This window comes from Lycorma delicatula, chromosome 4 (genome assembly GCF_047948215.1).
Source record: "Lycorma delicatula isolate Av1 chromosome 4, ASM4794821v1, whole genome shotgun sequence".
NCBI lineage: Eukaryota > Metazoa > Arthropoda > Insecta > Hemiptera > Fulgoridae > Lycorma > Lycorma delicatula.
This window is the reverse complement of record NC_134458.1, coordinates 93,786,312-93,805,689: the sequence shown is the minus strand read 5'-3', so window position 1 is coordinate 93,805,689 and position 19,378 is coordinate 93,786,312. Positions and strand designations below refer to the sequence as shown.

Here is a 19,378-nt window from a genome sequence, read left to right as displayed (position 1 = left end):
TTTTTAGAGTAAAATTAATTCAAGAATGAAGAATTTAGTTTATTCTTTATTCCCTCTTCAGCTGTTGTCCATTTCTGAACATATATTTATTTCTGTACTTCCCTTTACAGAGTTGATTAGAGCCAGTTTTCTCTTTATCTTTATGTTATTGTTATGCTATCTTCCCGAGTACTAAGTATGCTTGTATCTTCTCCCTAATATTCTAAAGCTTTAGATCACAAATCTTGTTTGTTTTGCTTGGTCTTGACTAGCAGTATGAACCTTCTCCACTTGATTTAGTCAATACACTTAAATTTTCTCATTCATTTTATCGTTTACTATGCTTCATACATTTTATTAAGGTGATTGATGTTTGAGAAAGCATTCAAACTGGCAAAGCAAGAGTTGCCAATTCAAACAACGATATAGAACAAAATCGACTTGCAGAGAAAATATGTGTGAAAGGATGAGTCAAAAAACATACAGGTCTGTCTTTTATACCAATGTATATTTTCTTATATTACCTTAGATAGTTGACACATGGTTCATGGACAGTAAAACAGTGTTCTATTTGTGTGTTCTTGTGAAGTTCTGTGGACCATGGCAACCTTGGAGTATCATCATGGCAATGATTTTCCCACTTACCAAAGCAGCTGGCTGACTTTTCACCTCCTCTAAATCCAATCACAAATGTCAATAATCTTTTTAGAATATGTAGAATATGATTCTTAACATGAGTCTGTAACTTATATGTAATCGTGCTACATATTAGAGTTCTGCTGAATATACCTCATATACCCTGTATTGCTATTTACACGTATACTGTGAGAACACTTACAAGCCTGTTAAATGCCTTTTGAGTTCTACTGTTTTTCAGTATTTCAGCTGTAGGGTGTACTTTGCCTGTATTATGTATATTGCACCCTGCATCCTAGAGATAATTTATCAGTAGTTTAAAGAGTTTGATTTTTGAAGAATATATGGATTTACTGTGATATTACTATTCTGATTTTGATGATATACAGCATTGTTTATGTGCTGGATTGTATAAGTCATTTACATAATTTCTAGCTGTTGATTTATTTATACCTCAATGTTCTAATTTTACGGACCAGTTTGAAAATTACTGATCAGTTTGGAATTTGAATTGCCAAGTTGCTAAAAACCGTATCAAGGGAAGGATTTTAATCGATTAATTAAAAAAATCTCATTTTAATAGATGCTTGATTTAATTAAAATCTTTTATTTCCTCTTCTAAATTTTAACTCACAACTGTTCAGATCACTGATTTACTAACTTCAACTTTACATAGCTTTTATATATCAATAATTTGTCTTATTTTCATTGAACCGCATAGTTCAATGGCCCTGAAAATTGCTGTTGTAGTTATTTTATTGTCTACGTTGTTACATAAATTAGCATTCAAGGAATTAAACGATGATTTACTTATGCGAGCTAGTAACACCAATTTAAACGAATGGCTCTAATCACATGATCATTCCAGTAAATATTACTAGCCAACAGTAAAAAAACATCTGTAACGTTCTTTTATTTTACTCTACGGCGATTAATGTTGTTAGAAACGAAAAAAAAATTACGCTACAAAATATTATTTATTAGCATTAAAAATTTGATTATTTATCATTATATTCTGGATGATACGAGCAACTTACTACCGCTGGCAGTGAACAGAAAATTAAATTTTTTTATAAAAAAGTTATTTGTAGATGTATCACTATTTTTGGACCTACACACCTTGAACAATACATCAGTTTTTTCGTTCTAAATTCTCCGAAAGTCTGACTGTCTTTAGGTTAAAACATTAACCTATGATACAGAATTTCTAATTTATTACTCTATGGCTAAGTCTCGATACTTGCGTTAATGTCCGATCAGGATAACAGATGGCTTAGCAGTTGAATGGTATGATTTACGTGTTTTGTTTTTGTCGATGGTTCACTGCTGTATTATTCAACTCTAATAGAATCTGGTTCATAATTAAAATTAATAATTTATAATAAATGTACGAATTTATATGGATGTAGAATTTGTATGATGTGTGCAACAGAAATGTTGATTATGTTTTTATAGTTTGCACGTCCAATTAAATTTTCTGGAGATATAAATGAATTGTGAGGTGATAAGTACGGCAGCAGTGATCATTAGTTGTTAATATTTTGAATTAGTTTTTTTAATTTTTAAGACCCCCCACGTCTTTCATTTAAAGTATTTAATGTTATTGTTTGGTTTCCAACTCCTGTCTACATTTTGAATTAGCCATTTTGTGGTAGGTAGGTAACATCTGCAATATCTTCTCATCGTTACCTGAAAACAAGCATAATTCGTTGATTGTAGATAATTTAATTGTCATTTTTTAAATTGAATTTTTAATCAACCTTCAGTGATTCGCGTAATATTGCTGATAAACATAAGTTATAAGGAACGTTACCGAACTTTATGGGGTAAGTAAATTAATTTTTATTTATATAATTGAGGATTATTTATGTACAGGTTTTGTAGTATATGATTTTACGTTTTGTAGGGTGGAATAAATTGATTATTTGTTAAAAAAAACCTGATTGACTGTAATTATACTGATTTGTGTAGTACTGATTTAATTTTCGTCATCTAAGTTTTACGAAAATAGTTTATTGGTGGTTATGTAAGAATTCATTTGTCGTGCTCTTAATTTAATTAAGACATTTGTACATCGAAATTCATAACTTTACAATTAGCTATTTTTAGGACTTTTGTCTAGAAGTTAACCAACTGCAAGAATTTATAACATTACCTCTAATATGAGTTCTGGGCATTTTTTTAGTACCTGAAATATAGGTTACCTTAACCTAGGTGTGATGTATTGAGTCATTTAATATGATATTATTATAAAATCAATTTCTAATGTTTTTTATTTACATATTTGCGAGTTTTTATCTTAATTCTGTCTTAACTTTAACAGAGACAAATTCATAATATATATTATGTATTTACTTAATGATTTTTTTTACAAATAAAAAACTGAGTGAGTGTATGATTAAATGTTAAGTTGTGGTCAACACTAATGTAAATGGAAGTGGAACCAGATCTCTTTGATATTGTTCAATTATATATTTTATTACACTCTATGAAATAACTGAATCCATTTGTTTTGAACTGGTCAAAACTAGTTATAATGTTCAAAGAATTTGCAGTAGATTCAATTTCTCCCTAATTTAATTAATCCTTCAGGCTTAAAAAATGCAATTGGAGAATGGCTGGACTTAGCTTAGTTTTATTAACTTGCTACTATGTAATTAACTGTCCTGTTATCTAAACTGTCGTGATTCTATTTGTTAAATACAGTGAAGTTATATGTGTTCTGATACGAGGGTTATTCAATAATTAGAGACAAATGACTAGAAAATTTATTATTTATTCAATGACAATGAAATTAATGCTATTTTTTAGTATAATCCAGCTACATTAGGCATTTGTCCCATCTTTGTGTGAGCTTTCTTATTCCAGTTGTAAAGAATTGTCTGTTTTGGTGTTGCATAAAAACTCTGAGAGGACCAAACAATCAAGAATTTAACTGTTCAATCTATTTATAAAAATTTGCATAGTTAATGCACCTTTACCATACTGTTTTAACATCTACGAATGAGTTTTGGCTGGTTTTACAAATTCAGAGATTAAGAAAACTCTTATAACAGAGTGCTGTTCTTCCAAAAGTACACATTTCAAATAGAAACAACATTTTGAAATAAGCTGTTTTTTTTTTGTCTTCAGTCATTTGACTGGTTTGATGCAGCTCTCCAAGATTCCCTATCTAGTGCTAGTCGTTTCATTTCAGTATACCCTCTACATCCTACATCCCCAACAATTTGTTTTACATACTCCAAACGTGGCCTGCCTACACAATTTTTCCCTTCTACCTGTCCTTCCAATATTAAAGCGACTATTCCAGGATGCCTTAGTATGTGGCCTATAAGTCTGTCTCTTCTTTTAACTATATTTTTCCAAATGCTACTTTCTTCATCTATTTGCCGCAATACCTCTTCATTTGTCACTTTATCCACCCATCTGATTTTTAACATTCTCCTATAGCACCACATTTCAAAAGCTTCTAATCTTTTCTTCTCAGATACTCCGATTATCCAAGTTTCACTTCCATATAAAGCGACACTCCTATCTAGTGCTAGTCGTTTCATTTCAGTAGCTTCTACTTTTTTTAAAGTCCTTCCAATATTAAAGCGACTATTCCAGGATGCCTTAGTATGTGGCCTATAAGTCTGTCTCTTCTTTTAACTATATTTTTCCAAATGCTACTTTCTTCATCTATTTGCCGCAATACCTCTTCATTTGTCACTTTATCCACCCATCTGATTTTTAACATTCTCCTATAGCACCACATTTCAAAAGCTTCTAATCTTTTCTTCTCAGATACTCCGATTATCCAAGTTTCACTTCCATATAAAGCGACACTCCTATCTAGTGCTAGTCGTTTCATTTCAGTATACCCTCTACATCCTACATCCCCAACAATTTGTTTTACATACTCCAGATACTCCGATTATCCAAGTTTCACTTCCATATAAAGCGACACTCCTATCTAGTGCTAGTCGTTTCATTTCAGTAGCTTCTACTTTTTTTAAAGTCCTTCCAATATTAAAGCGACTATTCCAGGATGCCTTAGTATGTGGCCTATAAGTCTACCCTATATATTTCAGTATACCCTCTACATCCTACATCCCCAACAATTTGTTTTACATACTCCAAACGTGGCCTGCCTACACAATTTTTCCCTTCTACCTGTCCTTCCAATATTAAAGCGACTATTCCAGGATGCCTTAGTATGTGGCCTATAAGTCTGTCTCTTCTTTTAACTATATTTTTCCAAATGCTACTTTCTTCATCTATTTGCCGCAATACCTCTTCATTTGTCACTTTATCCACCCATCTGATTTTTAACATTCTCCTATAGCACCACATTTCAAAAGCTTCTAATCTTTTCTTCTCAGATACTCCGATTATCCAAGTTTCACTTCCATATAAAGCGACACTCCAAACATACACTTTCAAAAATCTTTTCCTGACATTTAAATTCATTTTTGATGTAAGCAAATTATATTTCTTACTGAAGGCTCGTTTAGCTTGTGCTATTCGGCATTTTATATCGCTCCTGCTTCGTCCATCTTTAGTAATTTTACTTCCCAAATAACAAAATTCTTCTACCTCCATAATCTTTTCTCCTCCTATTTTCACATTCAGTGCTCCATCTTTGTTATTTCTACCACATTTCATTACTTTTGTTTTGTTCTTGTTTATTTTCATGCGATAGTTTTTGCGTAGGACTTCATCTATGCCATTCATTGTTTCTTCTAAATCCTTTTTACTCTCGGCTAGAATTACTATATCATCAGCAAATCGTAGCATCTTTATCTTTTCACCTTGTACTGTTACTCCGAATCTAAATTGTTCTTTAACATCATTAACTGCTAGTTCCATGTAAAGATTAAAAAGTAACGGAGATAGGGAACATCCTTGTCGGACTCCCTTTCTTATTAGGGCTTCTTTCTTATGTTCTTCAATTGTTATTGTTGCTGTTTGGTTCCTGTACATGTTAGCAATTGTTCTTCTATCTCTGTATTTGAACCCTAATTTTTTTAAAATGCTGAACATTTTATTCCAGTCTACGTTATCGAAAGCCTTTTCTAGGTCAATAAACGCCAAGTATGTTGGTTTGTTTTTCTTTAATCTTCCTTCTACTATTAATCTGAGGTCTAAAATTGCTTCCCTTGTCCCTATACTTTTCCTGAAACCAAATTGGTCTTCTCCTAACACTTCTTCCACTCTCCTCTCAATTCTTCTGTATAAAATTCTAGTTAAGATTTTTGATGCATGACTAGTTGTTCTGTATTCTTCACATTTATCTGTCCCTTCTTTCTTTGGTATCATAACTATAACACTTTTTTTGAAGTCTGATGGAAATTCCCCATTTTCATAAATATTACACACCAGTTTGTATAATCTATCAATCGCTTCCTCACCTGCACTGCGCAGTAATTCTACAGGTATTCCGTCTATTCCAGGATCCTTTCTGCCATTTAAATCTTTTAATGCTCTCTTAAATTCAGATCTCAGTATTGTTTCTCCCATTTCATCCTCCCCAACTTCCTCTTCTTCCTCTATAACACCATTTTCTAATTCATTTCCTCCGTATAACTCTTCAATATATTCCACCCATCTATCGACTTTACCTTTTGTATTATATATTGGTGTACCATCTTTGTTTAACATATTATTACATTTTAATTTATGTACCCCAAAATTTTCCTTAACTTTCCTGTATGCTCCGTCTATTTTACCAATGTTCATTTCTCTTTCCACTTCTGAACACTTTTCTTTAATCCACTCTTCTTTCACCAGTTTGCACTTCCTGTTTATAGCATTTCTTAATTGCCGATAGTTCCTTTTACTTTCTTCATCACTAGCATTCTTATATTTTCTACGTTCATCCATCAGCTGCAATATATCGTCTGAAACCCAAGGTTTTCTACCAGTTCTCTTTATTCCGCCTAAGTTTGCTTCTGCTGATTTAAGAATTTCCTTTTTAACATTCTCCCATTCTTCTTCTACATTTTCTACCTTATCTTTTTTACTCAGACCTCTTGCGATGTCCTCCTCAAAAATCTTCTTTACCTCCTCTTCCTCAAGCTTCTCTAAATTCCACCGATTCATCTGACACCTTTTCTTCAGGTTTTTAAACCCCAATCTACATTTCATTATCACCAAATTATGGTCGCTATCAATGTCTGCTCCAGGGTAAGTTTTGCAGTCAACGAGTTGATTTCTAAATCTTTGCTTAACCATGATATAATCTATCTGATACCTTGCAGTATCGCCTGGCTTTTTCCAAGTGTATATTCTTCTATTATGATTTTTAAATTGGGTGTTGGCAATTACTAAATTATACTTCGTGCAAAACTCTATAAGTCGGTCCCCTCTTTCATTCCTTCTGCCCAGCCCGTATTCACCCACTATATTTCCTTCCTTGCCTTTTCCAATGCTTGCATTCCAATCTCCAACTATTATTAAATTTTCATCTCCTTTTACGTGTTTAATTGCTTCATCAATCTCTTCGTATACACACTCTACCTCATCATCATCATGGGCGCTTGTAGGCATATAAACGTTAACAATCGTTGTCGGTTTAGGTTTTGATTTTATCCTTATTACAATGATTCTTTCGCTATGCGTTTTGAAATACTCCACTCTCCTCCCTATCTTCTTGTTCATCACGAAACCTACTCCTGCCTGCCCATTATTTGACGCTGAGTTAATTACTCTAAAATCACCTGACCAAAAGTCGCCTTCCTCTTCCCACCGAAATAAGCTGGAGGGGATTATAATAATTGAAAATTTTTTTCAAAAACTGATATTCTCTATTGCAGGAGTATCAACTTGAATTGTCATTCAAGTTAGTACTCTTGGAATTTATTTTTATTCTATTAAATATTTTATTAATAGACTATTACAGCATTAGACTACTAATAGTTTGTTAAATGGTTAATAGTTTATTATTGTAGTTATTGTTTATTCTATTAAATAGTTCTGCTGTTGCCATTTGTCTTTAATTATTAAATGACTCGTATAAAAGATATTCTCCATTTGTAATTCCATTTAAATGGTTTGAAAACAAAAAGATGGTACCGGTAATTGGAGATATATTCCAAATCAGCCAAATGAATCATTTTTCCTTTTTCTTTATTATTTCAACATTCCAATCCAATGCTGTTATAATAATTATCTGTGAAAATTAAAATATGTCTGCCATAAATTGTATAAGTGAGTAAATTCTAGGAGTAGAGAAAAACTTAATGGACTATATAATATAATTGTCATTATGTAATCATTGATTTATTAATACTGTGAAGTTGTAAATTGGTACTTTTCAATCCCAGTATGTCTTGAGAACATGTAAAAAAAGAATCTCTCATGTGGTATGGCGTTGTTGCATAAGCCAGCATTTGCTCCTGTAAACAAATAATAAGGAGTTTCTTATGCAGTGCTTCTCAGAAGTATTTGGGTATTATATGAAAAGTTCTTTATATGCTGTAGTGGGTGGAGTAAATGAAAACATATGCAAAAGGTCAAACTGTATTACATATTTTTGTTATGTTGTTTACATTCATGAAGGCAACAATATGGTATTGTACAAAAGTTTATTTAATATGAATTACAATATTCAAAACACATACATTATTATAGAAAATAGACAATGAAGTTTGATTACACTATTTGACATGGATTGCATGTTCAAGCTGACAAAAAAATTGACATGAACTTTTTTTACAGAATACTGTCTTCCTCCTAGAAATTTTAATAAGACTTTTTGAAAATGAATGGGTAATTTTATTAATATTTTTTACATAATTGGGAGGCTTGTTGTAAATTTGTAAACTTGCATAACAAGCTAATTTCTTCAAAATGCAACAATTTTGTATGGTAGAAATAACAGTCCCTCTTTCTGATTATTTTATATTTGGGAGTCTGTGGAATAGGATTAAATTTGGTTAGGTTCTTTTTCTTTAAGTACAGTTTTCTGGTATAACTAAATAGAAAGCCAGGTTTGTTTAAATTCTTCTAGCGTGATCTCATTTCTAGCGTGGTACATTTCATTTACAGAAATGTATAATGTGTAATTGATTGATAATGTAAAGTTCTCCATAGATAAAGAATGATTGAATGTAACCTTAATAAATCATAAATAATTTTTTTTCTACGCAAGCAGTAAGTGTAGAATCGCAAAATAACATTTATTTTACCATTTAGTTTGTTATGATTTTGGTTATCAGATGTGTAAAATTTCAGTTGCGAATCTTTACAAGAGAATATTACAATACGGTTAAAAGTAACAATAAAAAGACTCCATTTAGCGTTAACTAAAAAATTTAGATTCATTTCATTCTGTTGAGATTAATTTTGCTTCAATAGCTGCCTTGAAGGATGAAGGGCTTACAATATAGTTAAGTGTGGGGTATTTCTGAATAATATTGTTGTCAAGCATGTTGAAAGAAGATCTTTTTTTTTGAATAAGTTTGTAAAAGGTACCAGTTTTATTTTTCTGATTGTTATGTACAATCTAGGATTAAGTTAGTGTGTATGTGTAGTTTGTCTTTGAATTTTTGATTAGAAAGGTAGATGTAAGAATATCATCCCAAATGGGGTTATGTGGTTTTATATCTTGCCCAGTCAAGTTGTATTGGATTACCCAAAAGTTTAACGGGTATAAATAATTTAATGAGTAATGGGCCCGATACTAAAATAGTCTATTTGAAATTATATGTATTAGAAAAAAATATTTCACATATTTTCATGGCTGTGTATATATAATAACATTACTGTGCATCATTTATTAATATTAATCTTAAAAAAAATACATTCATTAAACAATTATTTTTTGTTGCCAGTCATTTGAATGATTGGATTGTACTTATGCATTCCATTCTGTTCTGCTCTAATATTTAATTTCATTATTTTTTTAATGATTAGATCGTAGTATTAATATTTTAATTTTCTTATATTTCATTTGTTTTTATTTTTTTCTAAAGTCATGAAGAAGCAACTAAACGATATGATGTTTACTGTATAATGAACCAGTATTATTTGTGACAAATTATGTAATTAGAAAAGAAGACAGTTTTTTATTGCACCAGGGTACTCCAGTCATCTTACAAAGGGTATTAAATTAAAATTAATATTAGTACTCTAGAAAATTATGTTATCTTTTAAACTTAAAAAATTGCATCTTAATTTTTATTAGTATTTAAACCAGTTTGATGATGAAAGTATTACATTAAATAGCAGAACTGATAAATGCTGATAATGTTGACAATAACAGTCATTTAAATAGTTAAAAGAATTCATTTTTAAATTTGTATTTATTTACTTGCATCATTTTTATTGTGATGACATTAGATAATTCAGTCAATAAACTGTGGTTTGTTGTTATTAAATCAATTAAAGAAAATAGTCAAACATACTATTTGCGATTTACAATGAGTGTATGTGTTTATCTGTCCTTATTGAGAGAGTGAGAGAGAGAGAGAGAATGAAAGACGTCATGAGATAAACTCTTGTTCTGCACTCTTATTATAACTATGATTATTTATGTTTTTCTGTTTAGACTTTTTTCAACTTAAAAATTTCTTTGTGCAGTTTTTCATTAGTTGTGAATTTTTTAAAATAACTTTCCTCATTGTTTTTAGTGTTTGTATATGTGTTTTATATTTTCATTGTTATTGTTACTTTTTAGATGTCTGTTGAGGAATGTGATGATTCAGAAATGGATTATTCTGAAGACGATTGTAGTTACGATGATTATTATAACATAGGTGAAGACTGTGATGTGGAGCAGGTTGATCTAAATAAATCAGATCCTGAATACTTTGCTTATGAATGTTTGAGTGTTGAAGAAGTAGAATTGCTACTAAATGAAAGTGTAGAAACACTGAGCAATAGTTTGCAGGTATGTGGATTTTTTAAAAGTTAAAACTACTGTTTAAGTTTTTCTAACTTTCATTATACTTAATGAAAATACAGAAAAACTCTATTAACTCTCAATTTATTTTGTTTGCAATCAGTCCAAATTAATCTTTTAACTGCATCAGCTTCTTTTTTTACACAAGAAACACTGATATAAAAAAATACAGGATATTTATTTAATATATTAAATAAGGGAGAATATTATTAAGAAAAACCAAGGTGATATGAAATAATAAACAGCATATAACTTGTTAATTACAGAATGTATCAGACTTTATTTACTATTAAAGTGAACAAATAAATTGGCTTATATAAAAATGCACAAGTATTTGATTATATATCAAAACTATATAATGGCAATATAAAACAGAATTGCTTTACTTTCTATACAAAAATAATAACTGATAAGAAAATATACTATACTCATTTTTAACAATAATAATAATAATATACTCTGCTTAGCTGTGAGTTCAGTAATTTAAAGATTTTCCAACATAATCTTTATTTTTATAAATTCATTCAAACACATAAATTTGCACCAACATGTACACAGTATGTCTTGAAAAGTTCCTGAACTAAATTAAATAAAAATACAGATTTAAAAATAAATGAATTTACTCAATCAGCCCTCTACATAGAATCCTTCTCTAGTTATACACTCATTGCAGCACTGGTAGAGCCCTTCAAATGCTCTGGAGAAATCACTTTGTGGGATCGCCTACAACTGCTCGGTGCAAACCCTTTGAATGGCTGAAATGTTGTCGAAAAAGCAGCCTTTCATCTTCAACTTGAGTTTCAGGAACGGAAAATAGTCCGCTGGAGCCAGGTCGGGTGGGATAAGACAGTGATTTGATTGGCGGCGAAATAATGTGTCAAAACTGTTGCCATGTGTGCCGGGGCATTTTCATTCAAGAGTCCAACTGCCTGGATTCTGGTATTCAGGCTGAATTCGATGAATGTGATGCATCAGGCGTTTTGTTACTTTGAAATAGAATTTAGAATTCATGGTTTGACCAGTTGGGACAAGTTCATGATGAATCAGGCCGTTTAGTCAAAGAATGCAATCAACATCATTCTCACTCTTGATTTTTTATGTCTGACTTTCACCAGTCTTTGTGTTCCAGGACTCAACCAAGCAGTGGATTACGTCTCATTTGCAGATCATACATGAAGCACCATCTTTCATCCCTAGTTACAGTTGTTTGAAAAAAATTTGGGTCGCTATCAGTAGTTTTAACAAAGTCTTGAGCGCAACAAAAAAGCACCTGTTTTTGTTCTTTGATTAAGAAGTATGGAACAATATGAGAGCACACCTTTCGGCAGTTCATTTTTTTTGTTAGAATTGTATGTACTGCATCTTTATCGATGTTTAGCTCTTCTGCTATGGCCCAAAGGGTAAGATGAGGTTGTTCGAGCAGGAGTGCGCGCACTTTTGCAACGTTTTTTGTCATGAACAGCTGTTGACAGCTTCCTGCTTTGTTCGTCGTCATCCAACAACTCTTTACCATCTTTAAACCACTTCCACCATGTGTATGTTTTAGTACAAGATGCAGCTTCATCATCAAATACTTGCTGTATCATAGAATAAGTTTCAAAAAAAGATTTTTGAAGTCAAACACAAAATTTTGTCATGCTTCTCTGTTCCATGTCACGAGCTTGCCATACAAAATCACATGGCCACAATGTACGCAGTTGAATAACTCGAGACGAAATGTGATGAAATTTTGTACACACACTCATCAGACATTGTACTTCAAGTTCCTTGGTTGTCTGAGAGATGGCGCTACTTGTATCAACTACAGAAATTTAGTTTGGGAACTTTTCAGATCTACTGTGTAATTGGCATCTGTTAGTATTTTATTATGTTTCAATATGAAAACTAGTAATGTGAGAACAAAGCCACAAATGTAATCGTGAACATTATGAATCCTATAGAAAACAAACAGTGATCAGGAACAATTAAAAACAGGTTTCAGAATCCATAACCAATGAAGTAAATTTCCTAATATGTTTTTATGGACATTTTTTTTAATGGTTTAAAAGTGTTAATTACTTTGTAGTATATACAGTGCATTATGATGATAAAATAACAAATTAAAGGTAGCATTATGTGAACTTAAATTTTTAAATTACATTAATAGCAACAAAAATTAAAAAATAGCTTTGAGATATCATCTTTTTTTTCAAAAAGTGGTAGTGAATGCTGATCATGAGAACTCCAGATAGGTAGGCAAAAGAAAGATAGTATGATATAGATAGGGAACTTTGTAATATGTAGACAAAGGGGTCTGTCTGTTTTTTTTTTAAGTTTTTACTTTATTCCATTTTTTCCAGATTACACCATCATTAGCTAAAGTGTTACTACATACTCATGAGTGGCAGATTACGTCTATTATCACAGAATACAGAAGAGATGTGAATCGTTTACTAGTCAGTTCACGTGTTAAGCCACCAAACCCACCTGATTCACTACAGAGGCCTGGATTTGGATCTACATTATCGTGTCCAGTTTGTGTGGCTTATTTCTTTTGGGATAAGTTTAGCAGTTTAGCTTGCGGTCATCCTTTCTGTAATAATTGTTGGGCTATGCATTTTGAAGTGCAGATAACTGAAGGTATTTCTACAGGTATGATTATTATTTGTTTAATTCTAAATTTTTATCACGTTTAATATCTTAAATCTGTCTTAAGAGGCACCCATTTCCAAGTTCATTAAGTACTAAAAGCCAAGAGTTTGTACTCCCATATAAAGAGAATTTACTGAATTGATGTAGTGTTCTAGAATGTATTGATCTAAGAAGAGAATCTTTGTGTAGCGGGTTTATTTCCTTACCTTTAGGCATCATCTTGTCTCCATATGCAAGATAACATGTTCCTGTAGTTCAGTTCACCATTAGACCATATCCGTTATCTGGTAATTGCTATGGAAGAGTAGGAGTTAGGTGTTAAAAATCAACCAGTCTTCCTGACTTAATTCAACAAAAAATAATAAATTTGGCTAGTAGTTTATTATATTTTTACTGAAGGGTTTATAGCATTAATATCATGAACTAGTTGATAATATGTTGCTAATAAGATGATTCATAAAGTTACTTTTCTTTTTTAAATATAGAACTTGAAAGAACCTACTCTATCGTTATTGTTAAAGACATTTTTTAAAAATATGCTAACAGCTTAAAAATATTTTTCAGTTCTACTATAAGTTTTAAGTCTAGAAGTTGTTCCAAATTAAAAACAAATATTATCCATAATTTACGTAACCATAATTTACTGCAAACTTCAAAAAGTTAAAATTAAAAGAAAAATTGAAAAAAATTTAATTCAAAATTTGAATGTTTTAATCTTTTAAATAAAGTTTATTTTTTAAATTTATTTATTTATTGAATTTTAATAAAACTAAGAAAAGAAATACCAAGAAATGATGTGCTACCCAGAGAGCTAAGGTTCTCTGCAATGCATATTTATAATGCATATTACTTAAAATGTGATATATCAATGTTGTGATGTTATCTTTGCTACTACATAGTTCTCAGTATATCAGAAACTGAATACTTCATACATATTAAGTTTGAAAAAAGTATTTTAGTTATAAAAATTATTGTATTCCAATAAAAGAGTATTTAAATTACTGTGATTGTCTAAAAAATGCTTTTGGGTCAATTTGAAGTGACCCAAGGATGGTTGGTTGCTTGACTAACCAAGAACAATTGAAACTTACCTACTTGTTTCCTATATGTCTCAGGGCCTTATAACTATTTTTTTTAAATTTTTTATTTAAGCAGTTTACCTATGTGCCATTTATGTTACACTGTGCTCATCTATGTTTGTGATTTAAGGGTTTACGGAAAAAATCATAACTAAAAATCTATTGTTCCAGGAAGGATTAAACAAAAAGCAATTTAATCATATTCTCTCAAGGTAAAAGAATGGTCCAGTATGGTTTATTTACCTATTTCTCTTCTTTCTATGAGAAAATTACCAATAAAGTTGAACATGAAAAATGGTGAAATTTCACTTTTGGTAATCTTTTCAAGAGGCAGGGATGGCATACACAGTTTGAATTATTTTTTATATGTAGGTATATGTTAGTAGTTTTACCATAAATAATATTAATGGTGATATACTTACCCCTAAATTTTATGAATTTTTGAAAATTAATTTTTTTTTTTAAATTCAAATTTTTTTCAAATAACTCTGATGAGGCTGGTGATAAAAATCTAAAATTTGCACAACTTGCAGTGGTTTTGTAGATGTTTATGGCAAATAAAAGTTTCTTGTGTATTGTATTAATAAAAAAGTTATAACCCCTCAAAAATCATGAAAACCTATTAAAAGCGATACCATTTTGACTCTCTATATAAGTGCTCCAAGGGGTTTTTTTGTTTTCTTTGCACTTTATATTTCTTATATTTAGCCCCTATGTTGTTGGAGTTGACGTTTTCAATAATTTTAAAATAGTTTTTTTTAAATTATTAATGACAGGTCGTAATTTAATGATAACTTAACCAATACCAGCAACCTAATACAACTTTGATTCAAAAATACTTGTAAAACTTACCCAACCTGAGATTTCAATGAGTAGTCTACATCTTTTTTCAGGAATTCATTTTTATTTTTACATTGATTTATTTTTGTAAACACTATCAAAGAAAAAATAAATTGTAGCAAAATTTTAATTATTCTTCAATGAAATAGCCAGTTTTTGTAGAAATGAAATTTTATTATTTAGTGTGGTTAACTAACAGCTGTGATATCTCTTCTGATAATTCTCTTGAAATTGTGCGAGAATGACCTGTCACTGTAGTTAATTTGTGATTTCAACTTTCTCAGGACTTTTCAGATTGGTACCCACATTTTGTCTTTTCAAGACTTTTGAGATGATGTATGTAGCCCAGCTGGGGAAAAAATGAACCTGCACATCATCATTTTCAAGGCTAATATCAACCATTTCTCCAATCCACCACTAATCGTCATACACACAAGCAATAGTCTTTTTGCTTAAGTGAAAATGGTACAATACTTAACACAGGATGGTCTTCACAGTCCTTGGAGTCTGAAGTACAGTAACATCTTACAATGCCTTCTGACACGAACATATTTGTGGTAGCTTTTGGTATCAACAACTATTTCACAGCAGTCAAAACGGGTTTTTAGAGTTTCTGAAATCTTAGCTGTCTAGCTATCACATCTGATTTAATCAAAAAATACTTGATGTTTTTCAACTTGTGATTATAAAATGAATACATTTCTTCAATGTTTAATATCTGACTGTTTAATGGCCTTTGCAGGCTAGCCTTTACCACCTCTCATTTTGTTGCTCCTCCCACACCATTGTTTTTGGCGTTTTTCCCATGGATGATCCAAAGAAGTGCCATTCAGCTTCAAGGTCGAAGTCTTTTTTGTGACTGTACAAATTTGCAAAATTCTTTTTATTTTTATACCGACTTCAAGCACCATCAGTAAAATAGATGAGTTTTTTATTGTTCTGATGTACTTCCTTGATATGATCTGTTAAAAGTTTTTGAAAGCAATAAAATGTTGCTGTATCGTGCTTCAAGTGATCCCTTAAAATACAGACACTTTTGTGTTATAATACATCAATTTCCTTGAAATAGAACACAAAAGGGTGAACAGAGGCTTGTGGCTCTTGACCCAATGGAAGCTTTGTGTCACATCTTGAACAAGAAATGAAAAGTTTTCTGCAAAGTCTGCCAACACTAAACATTCTTCTTCACCCAATTCTGATTTTTTCTTGCTGAAAACTGACCTTGAGATTTTGACACGAAATGGTGAGTTTTCAGTTTTTCTCATTTTTCCACTAATGATTCGAAAAACTCATCTTTGTCTGAAGAACAGTAATTACCCCTGCCCTATCAGCTGTTACCCACTGTTTATACATTATTGTATCCAGCAACACATCATACTCTTCGGAAAAGTTGAGCATGTCAAACACTTACCTGGACATTTGATGCACACATTCATCATACAGCTGTAGTTATGCTTGTCACAAACAAAGATGTACGAAGTCCATATAATCAACATTAAGTTTGGGACCACCAATCATGAGTTTGTTGATGTTCTGGTGGTGGGGACAGACACTAACTGTGTGAGTCCCAGATGCACCAGTCAAGATACACCATTTTGGATGGAGTTCGGAGAAGTTTGATCTTCCAATTTTTTCCTTAGAGTTTTCACTTTTAAAGGAGATAAACAATTAATTTATGTTTATCAAAACAAGGCGCTTTTGCTTATGCACTTTGACACCATCAACACGCGTGCTAACACAATCCTTTTTACCAGGACACAGTCTGCTATTAGTGTCATCTAAAATAACACAACTTTTTTAATTGAGTCGTTACTAATTCCTACTTTACGTGTTTTACCTAACTCCAGTAGAATGCCTTGCTCATAAACTAATTCTCTAATAAGTCTAACCAAATGCTCAGACTCATTGAACTCTGATATTATTTTAGATTTGGTCCAAGATTGGGGAAGTAAACTGATAATTTTAATCTTATATTCTTTAGCAGCAAGAACATATTTTTCTTTTACTTTTAAAATAAGATCATATTCATGTAAAGAAGATTGAGCTGGATTTTCATTTTCAGAAACTTTTGAGTCAAAACACAATTCAAGATTCTTTTTTAATTTTTCAGATACCTTATTTATTTTAAATTTTACTGCTGATGGCCTTTGATCTATGCTTAATTTTTAAAATTTTGATGGAGGTGTTACACCCAAAATGCTATAAAAAACATCCAATTGTTCAATATTGTGATGTGGGGCAATGCATTGCTCCTGGTCTTCGCATTCATTTAGTTCTTTGTTCTGCTGAGAAAAAATACTTTTGAAACAGTTAATGCAAAGAGACTTTCCAGGAACTAAATTTAAATTTGGATAAATGTGGTCTTTAAGAGCTTGCTCTAGTGTTATTTGTCTTAAATTTTTCTTAACTGTTTTTTATGAGTTCTCAAAGGGTAAAAACAGAACTGTCCAAACAGGTGACTGAATTTTGACAAAAACTTTTTTTATGTAATTTAGAAACACTAGTGACATCTGAATTAACGTGTAAAAAAATAAGTTGTTGATTTTCATCACTAAATTCACAAATTTTAATGACTTCTTTTGGCACTGTACCATACACTTTTTTATGACACTTCATTCACATAAATTCCTATGGAACATTGTTCTTCCATTGTTTTACGTGAAATTACTTGAAAATAAGGTAAACATTTTAACTGATTTTAAAATTTGCAAATATAATATTATTAAGTAAAACTTATTTATTTAATAAACGCTTCCAAACAGGATGAAATTTGAGACACTCTGTAAAGATGTGAACAGGTCACTGACTAATGTTAAACTGACCAGTCTGTAACTGCAACCCACTGGGTTGGTCTAGTGGTGAACGCGTCTTCCCAAATCAGCTGATTTTGAAGTCGAGAGTTCCAGCGTTCATGTCCTAGTAAAGCCAGTTATTTTTACACGGATTTGAATACTAGATTGTGGATGCCGGTATTCTTAGGTGGTTGGATTTCAATTAACCACACATCTCAGGAATGGTGGAACTGAGAATGTACAAGACTACACTTCATTTACACTGATACATATCATCCTCATTCATCCTCTGAAGTATTATCTGAACGGTAGTTACCGGAGGCTAAACAGGAAAAAGAAAGAAAGAAAGTCTGTAACTGCAAAGCTAAATGATGCAATAAGCATAAATGAGCATGTTGCAACATGAATTTTCCTGATGACTGCGAATGACTTCAAGCGCCTGTTATAACATGAACACTGCATTTCAATGGTTCAATAAGTCTAATTCAACTATAGTAATAAGTATAAAAGTACTAGGCATATCCATAAAGTAAGGACTGTTTGCTTATTAAAAAAAAATTAACTCATGAGAAAAGGTTTTTACTTACAGTTTTAATTTACTACATATCTACTTCACTTTTCCACATAATCGCCATTCAGTTCTTTTCGTAATGCTGTATCAGTTTCTTTAACCCTTCTGCATAGAAGTTTACCACTTGGGAATTGAACCAGTTGACAGCAGTCTTGAGTTCCTCATTGTTTTCCAACCATTGTCCACCAAGCCACTTCTTCAAATGCAAGAAGAGAAAGTAGTCACTATGTGCAAAATTGGGGCTATATGGAGGGTGGTCAAAAAGTTCCCAATGTAAATCTTGAATCTTCGTGGTTAAGGCAGCGGTATGAGAACATGGGCTGTTGCGAAGGAGGATTGCACCGGATGACAGTTTTCTGCATCGTCTATTTTGGATCGCACATCTCAGTTTGGTGAGTACTTTGCAGTACATATCAACTGCAATTGTTGATCCACGTTGCATGAAATCAACAAAAATTGACACCTTTTTCATCCCAAAAAGGGTAGCTTGACTCTCGTAAAGAGTTGCTTATACTTTTTTGGTTTTGGGGAACTTGAATGGCGCCACTGCCTTGACTGTTGTTTTGAATCTGCATTGGTTTAGGATATCCATATCTCATCACTCGCAACAATGTGGGAAAACAAATCATCTCCATTGTGTCGATAGTGGTCCAAAAATGCTTGTTCACTGCACATTCTTTGCTCTTTATATTGGTCAATGAGCATTTTTGGTACCCACCTTGCACACAATTTGTGATATCCGAGCTTTTCTGTGACAATCGTGTAGATACAGGTGCATCCAACTTGCGGAAATTCATCAGCCAAAGTACTAATTGTCAATCGCTGATCACATCGCAGTTTACGGTTCACTTGTTCAACGATTGTCAGTTTGAATACTAGGCCTGTCACTCTGCTCTTCGTCATGCACATTTGTTCGGCCATTTTCAAAGTCTTGACGCATTTGTCTCACTTTTCCTTCACTCAT

At 31.7% G+C, this 19,378-nt stretch overlaps 1 protein-coding gene across 3 annotated transcripts in view; it reads left to right on the top strand.

The window, feature by feature from the left end:
• The first annotated feature begins 1,852 nt into the window (after nt 1-1,852).
• ari-2 (E3 ubiquitin-protein ligase ari-2) overlaps nt 1,853-19,378 on the top strand; it is a 316,218-nt gene continuing 298,692 nt past the window's right edge. For all 3 annotated transcript variants that reach the window (XM_075363686.1, XM_075363685.1, XM_075363687.1), the window contains exons 1-4: nt 1,853-2,441; nt 9,573-9,701; nt 10,277-10,489; nt 12,841-13,132. In XM_075363686.1, coding sequence (XP_075219801.1) covers nt 10,277-10,489; nt 12,841-13,132 — 505 coding nt within the window. In that variant the 5' untranslated portion in view covers nt 1,853-2,441; nt 9,573-9,701. The remainder of the gene's footprint in view (nt 2,442-9,572; nt 9,702-10,276; nt 10,490-12,840; nt 13,133-19,378) is intronic.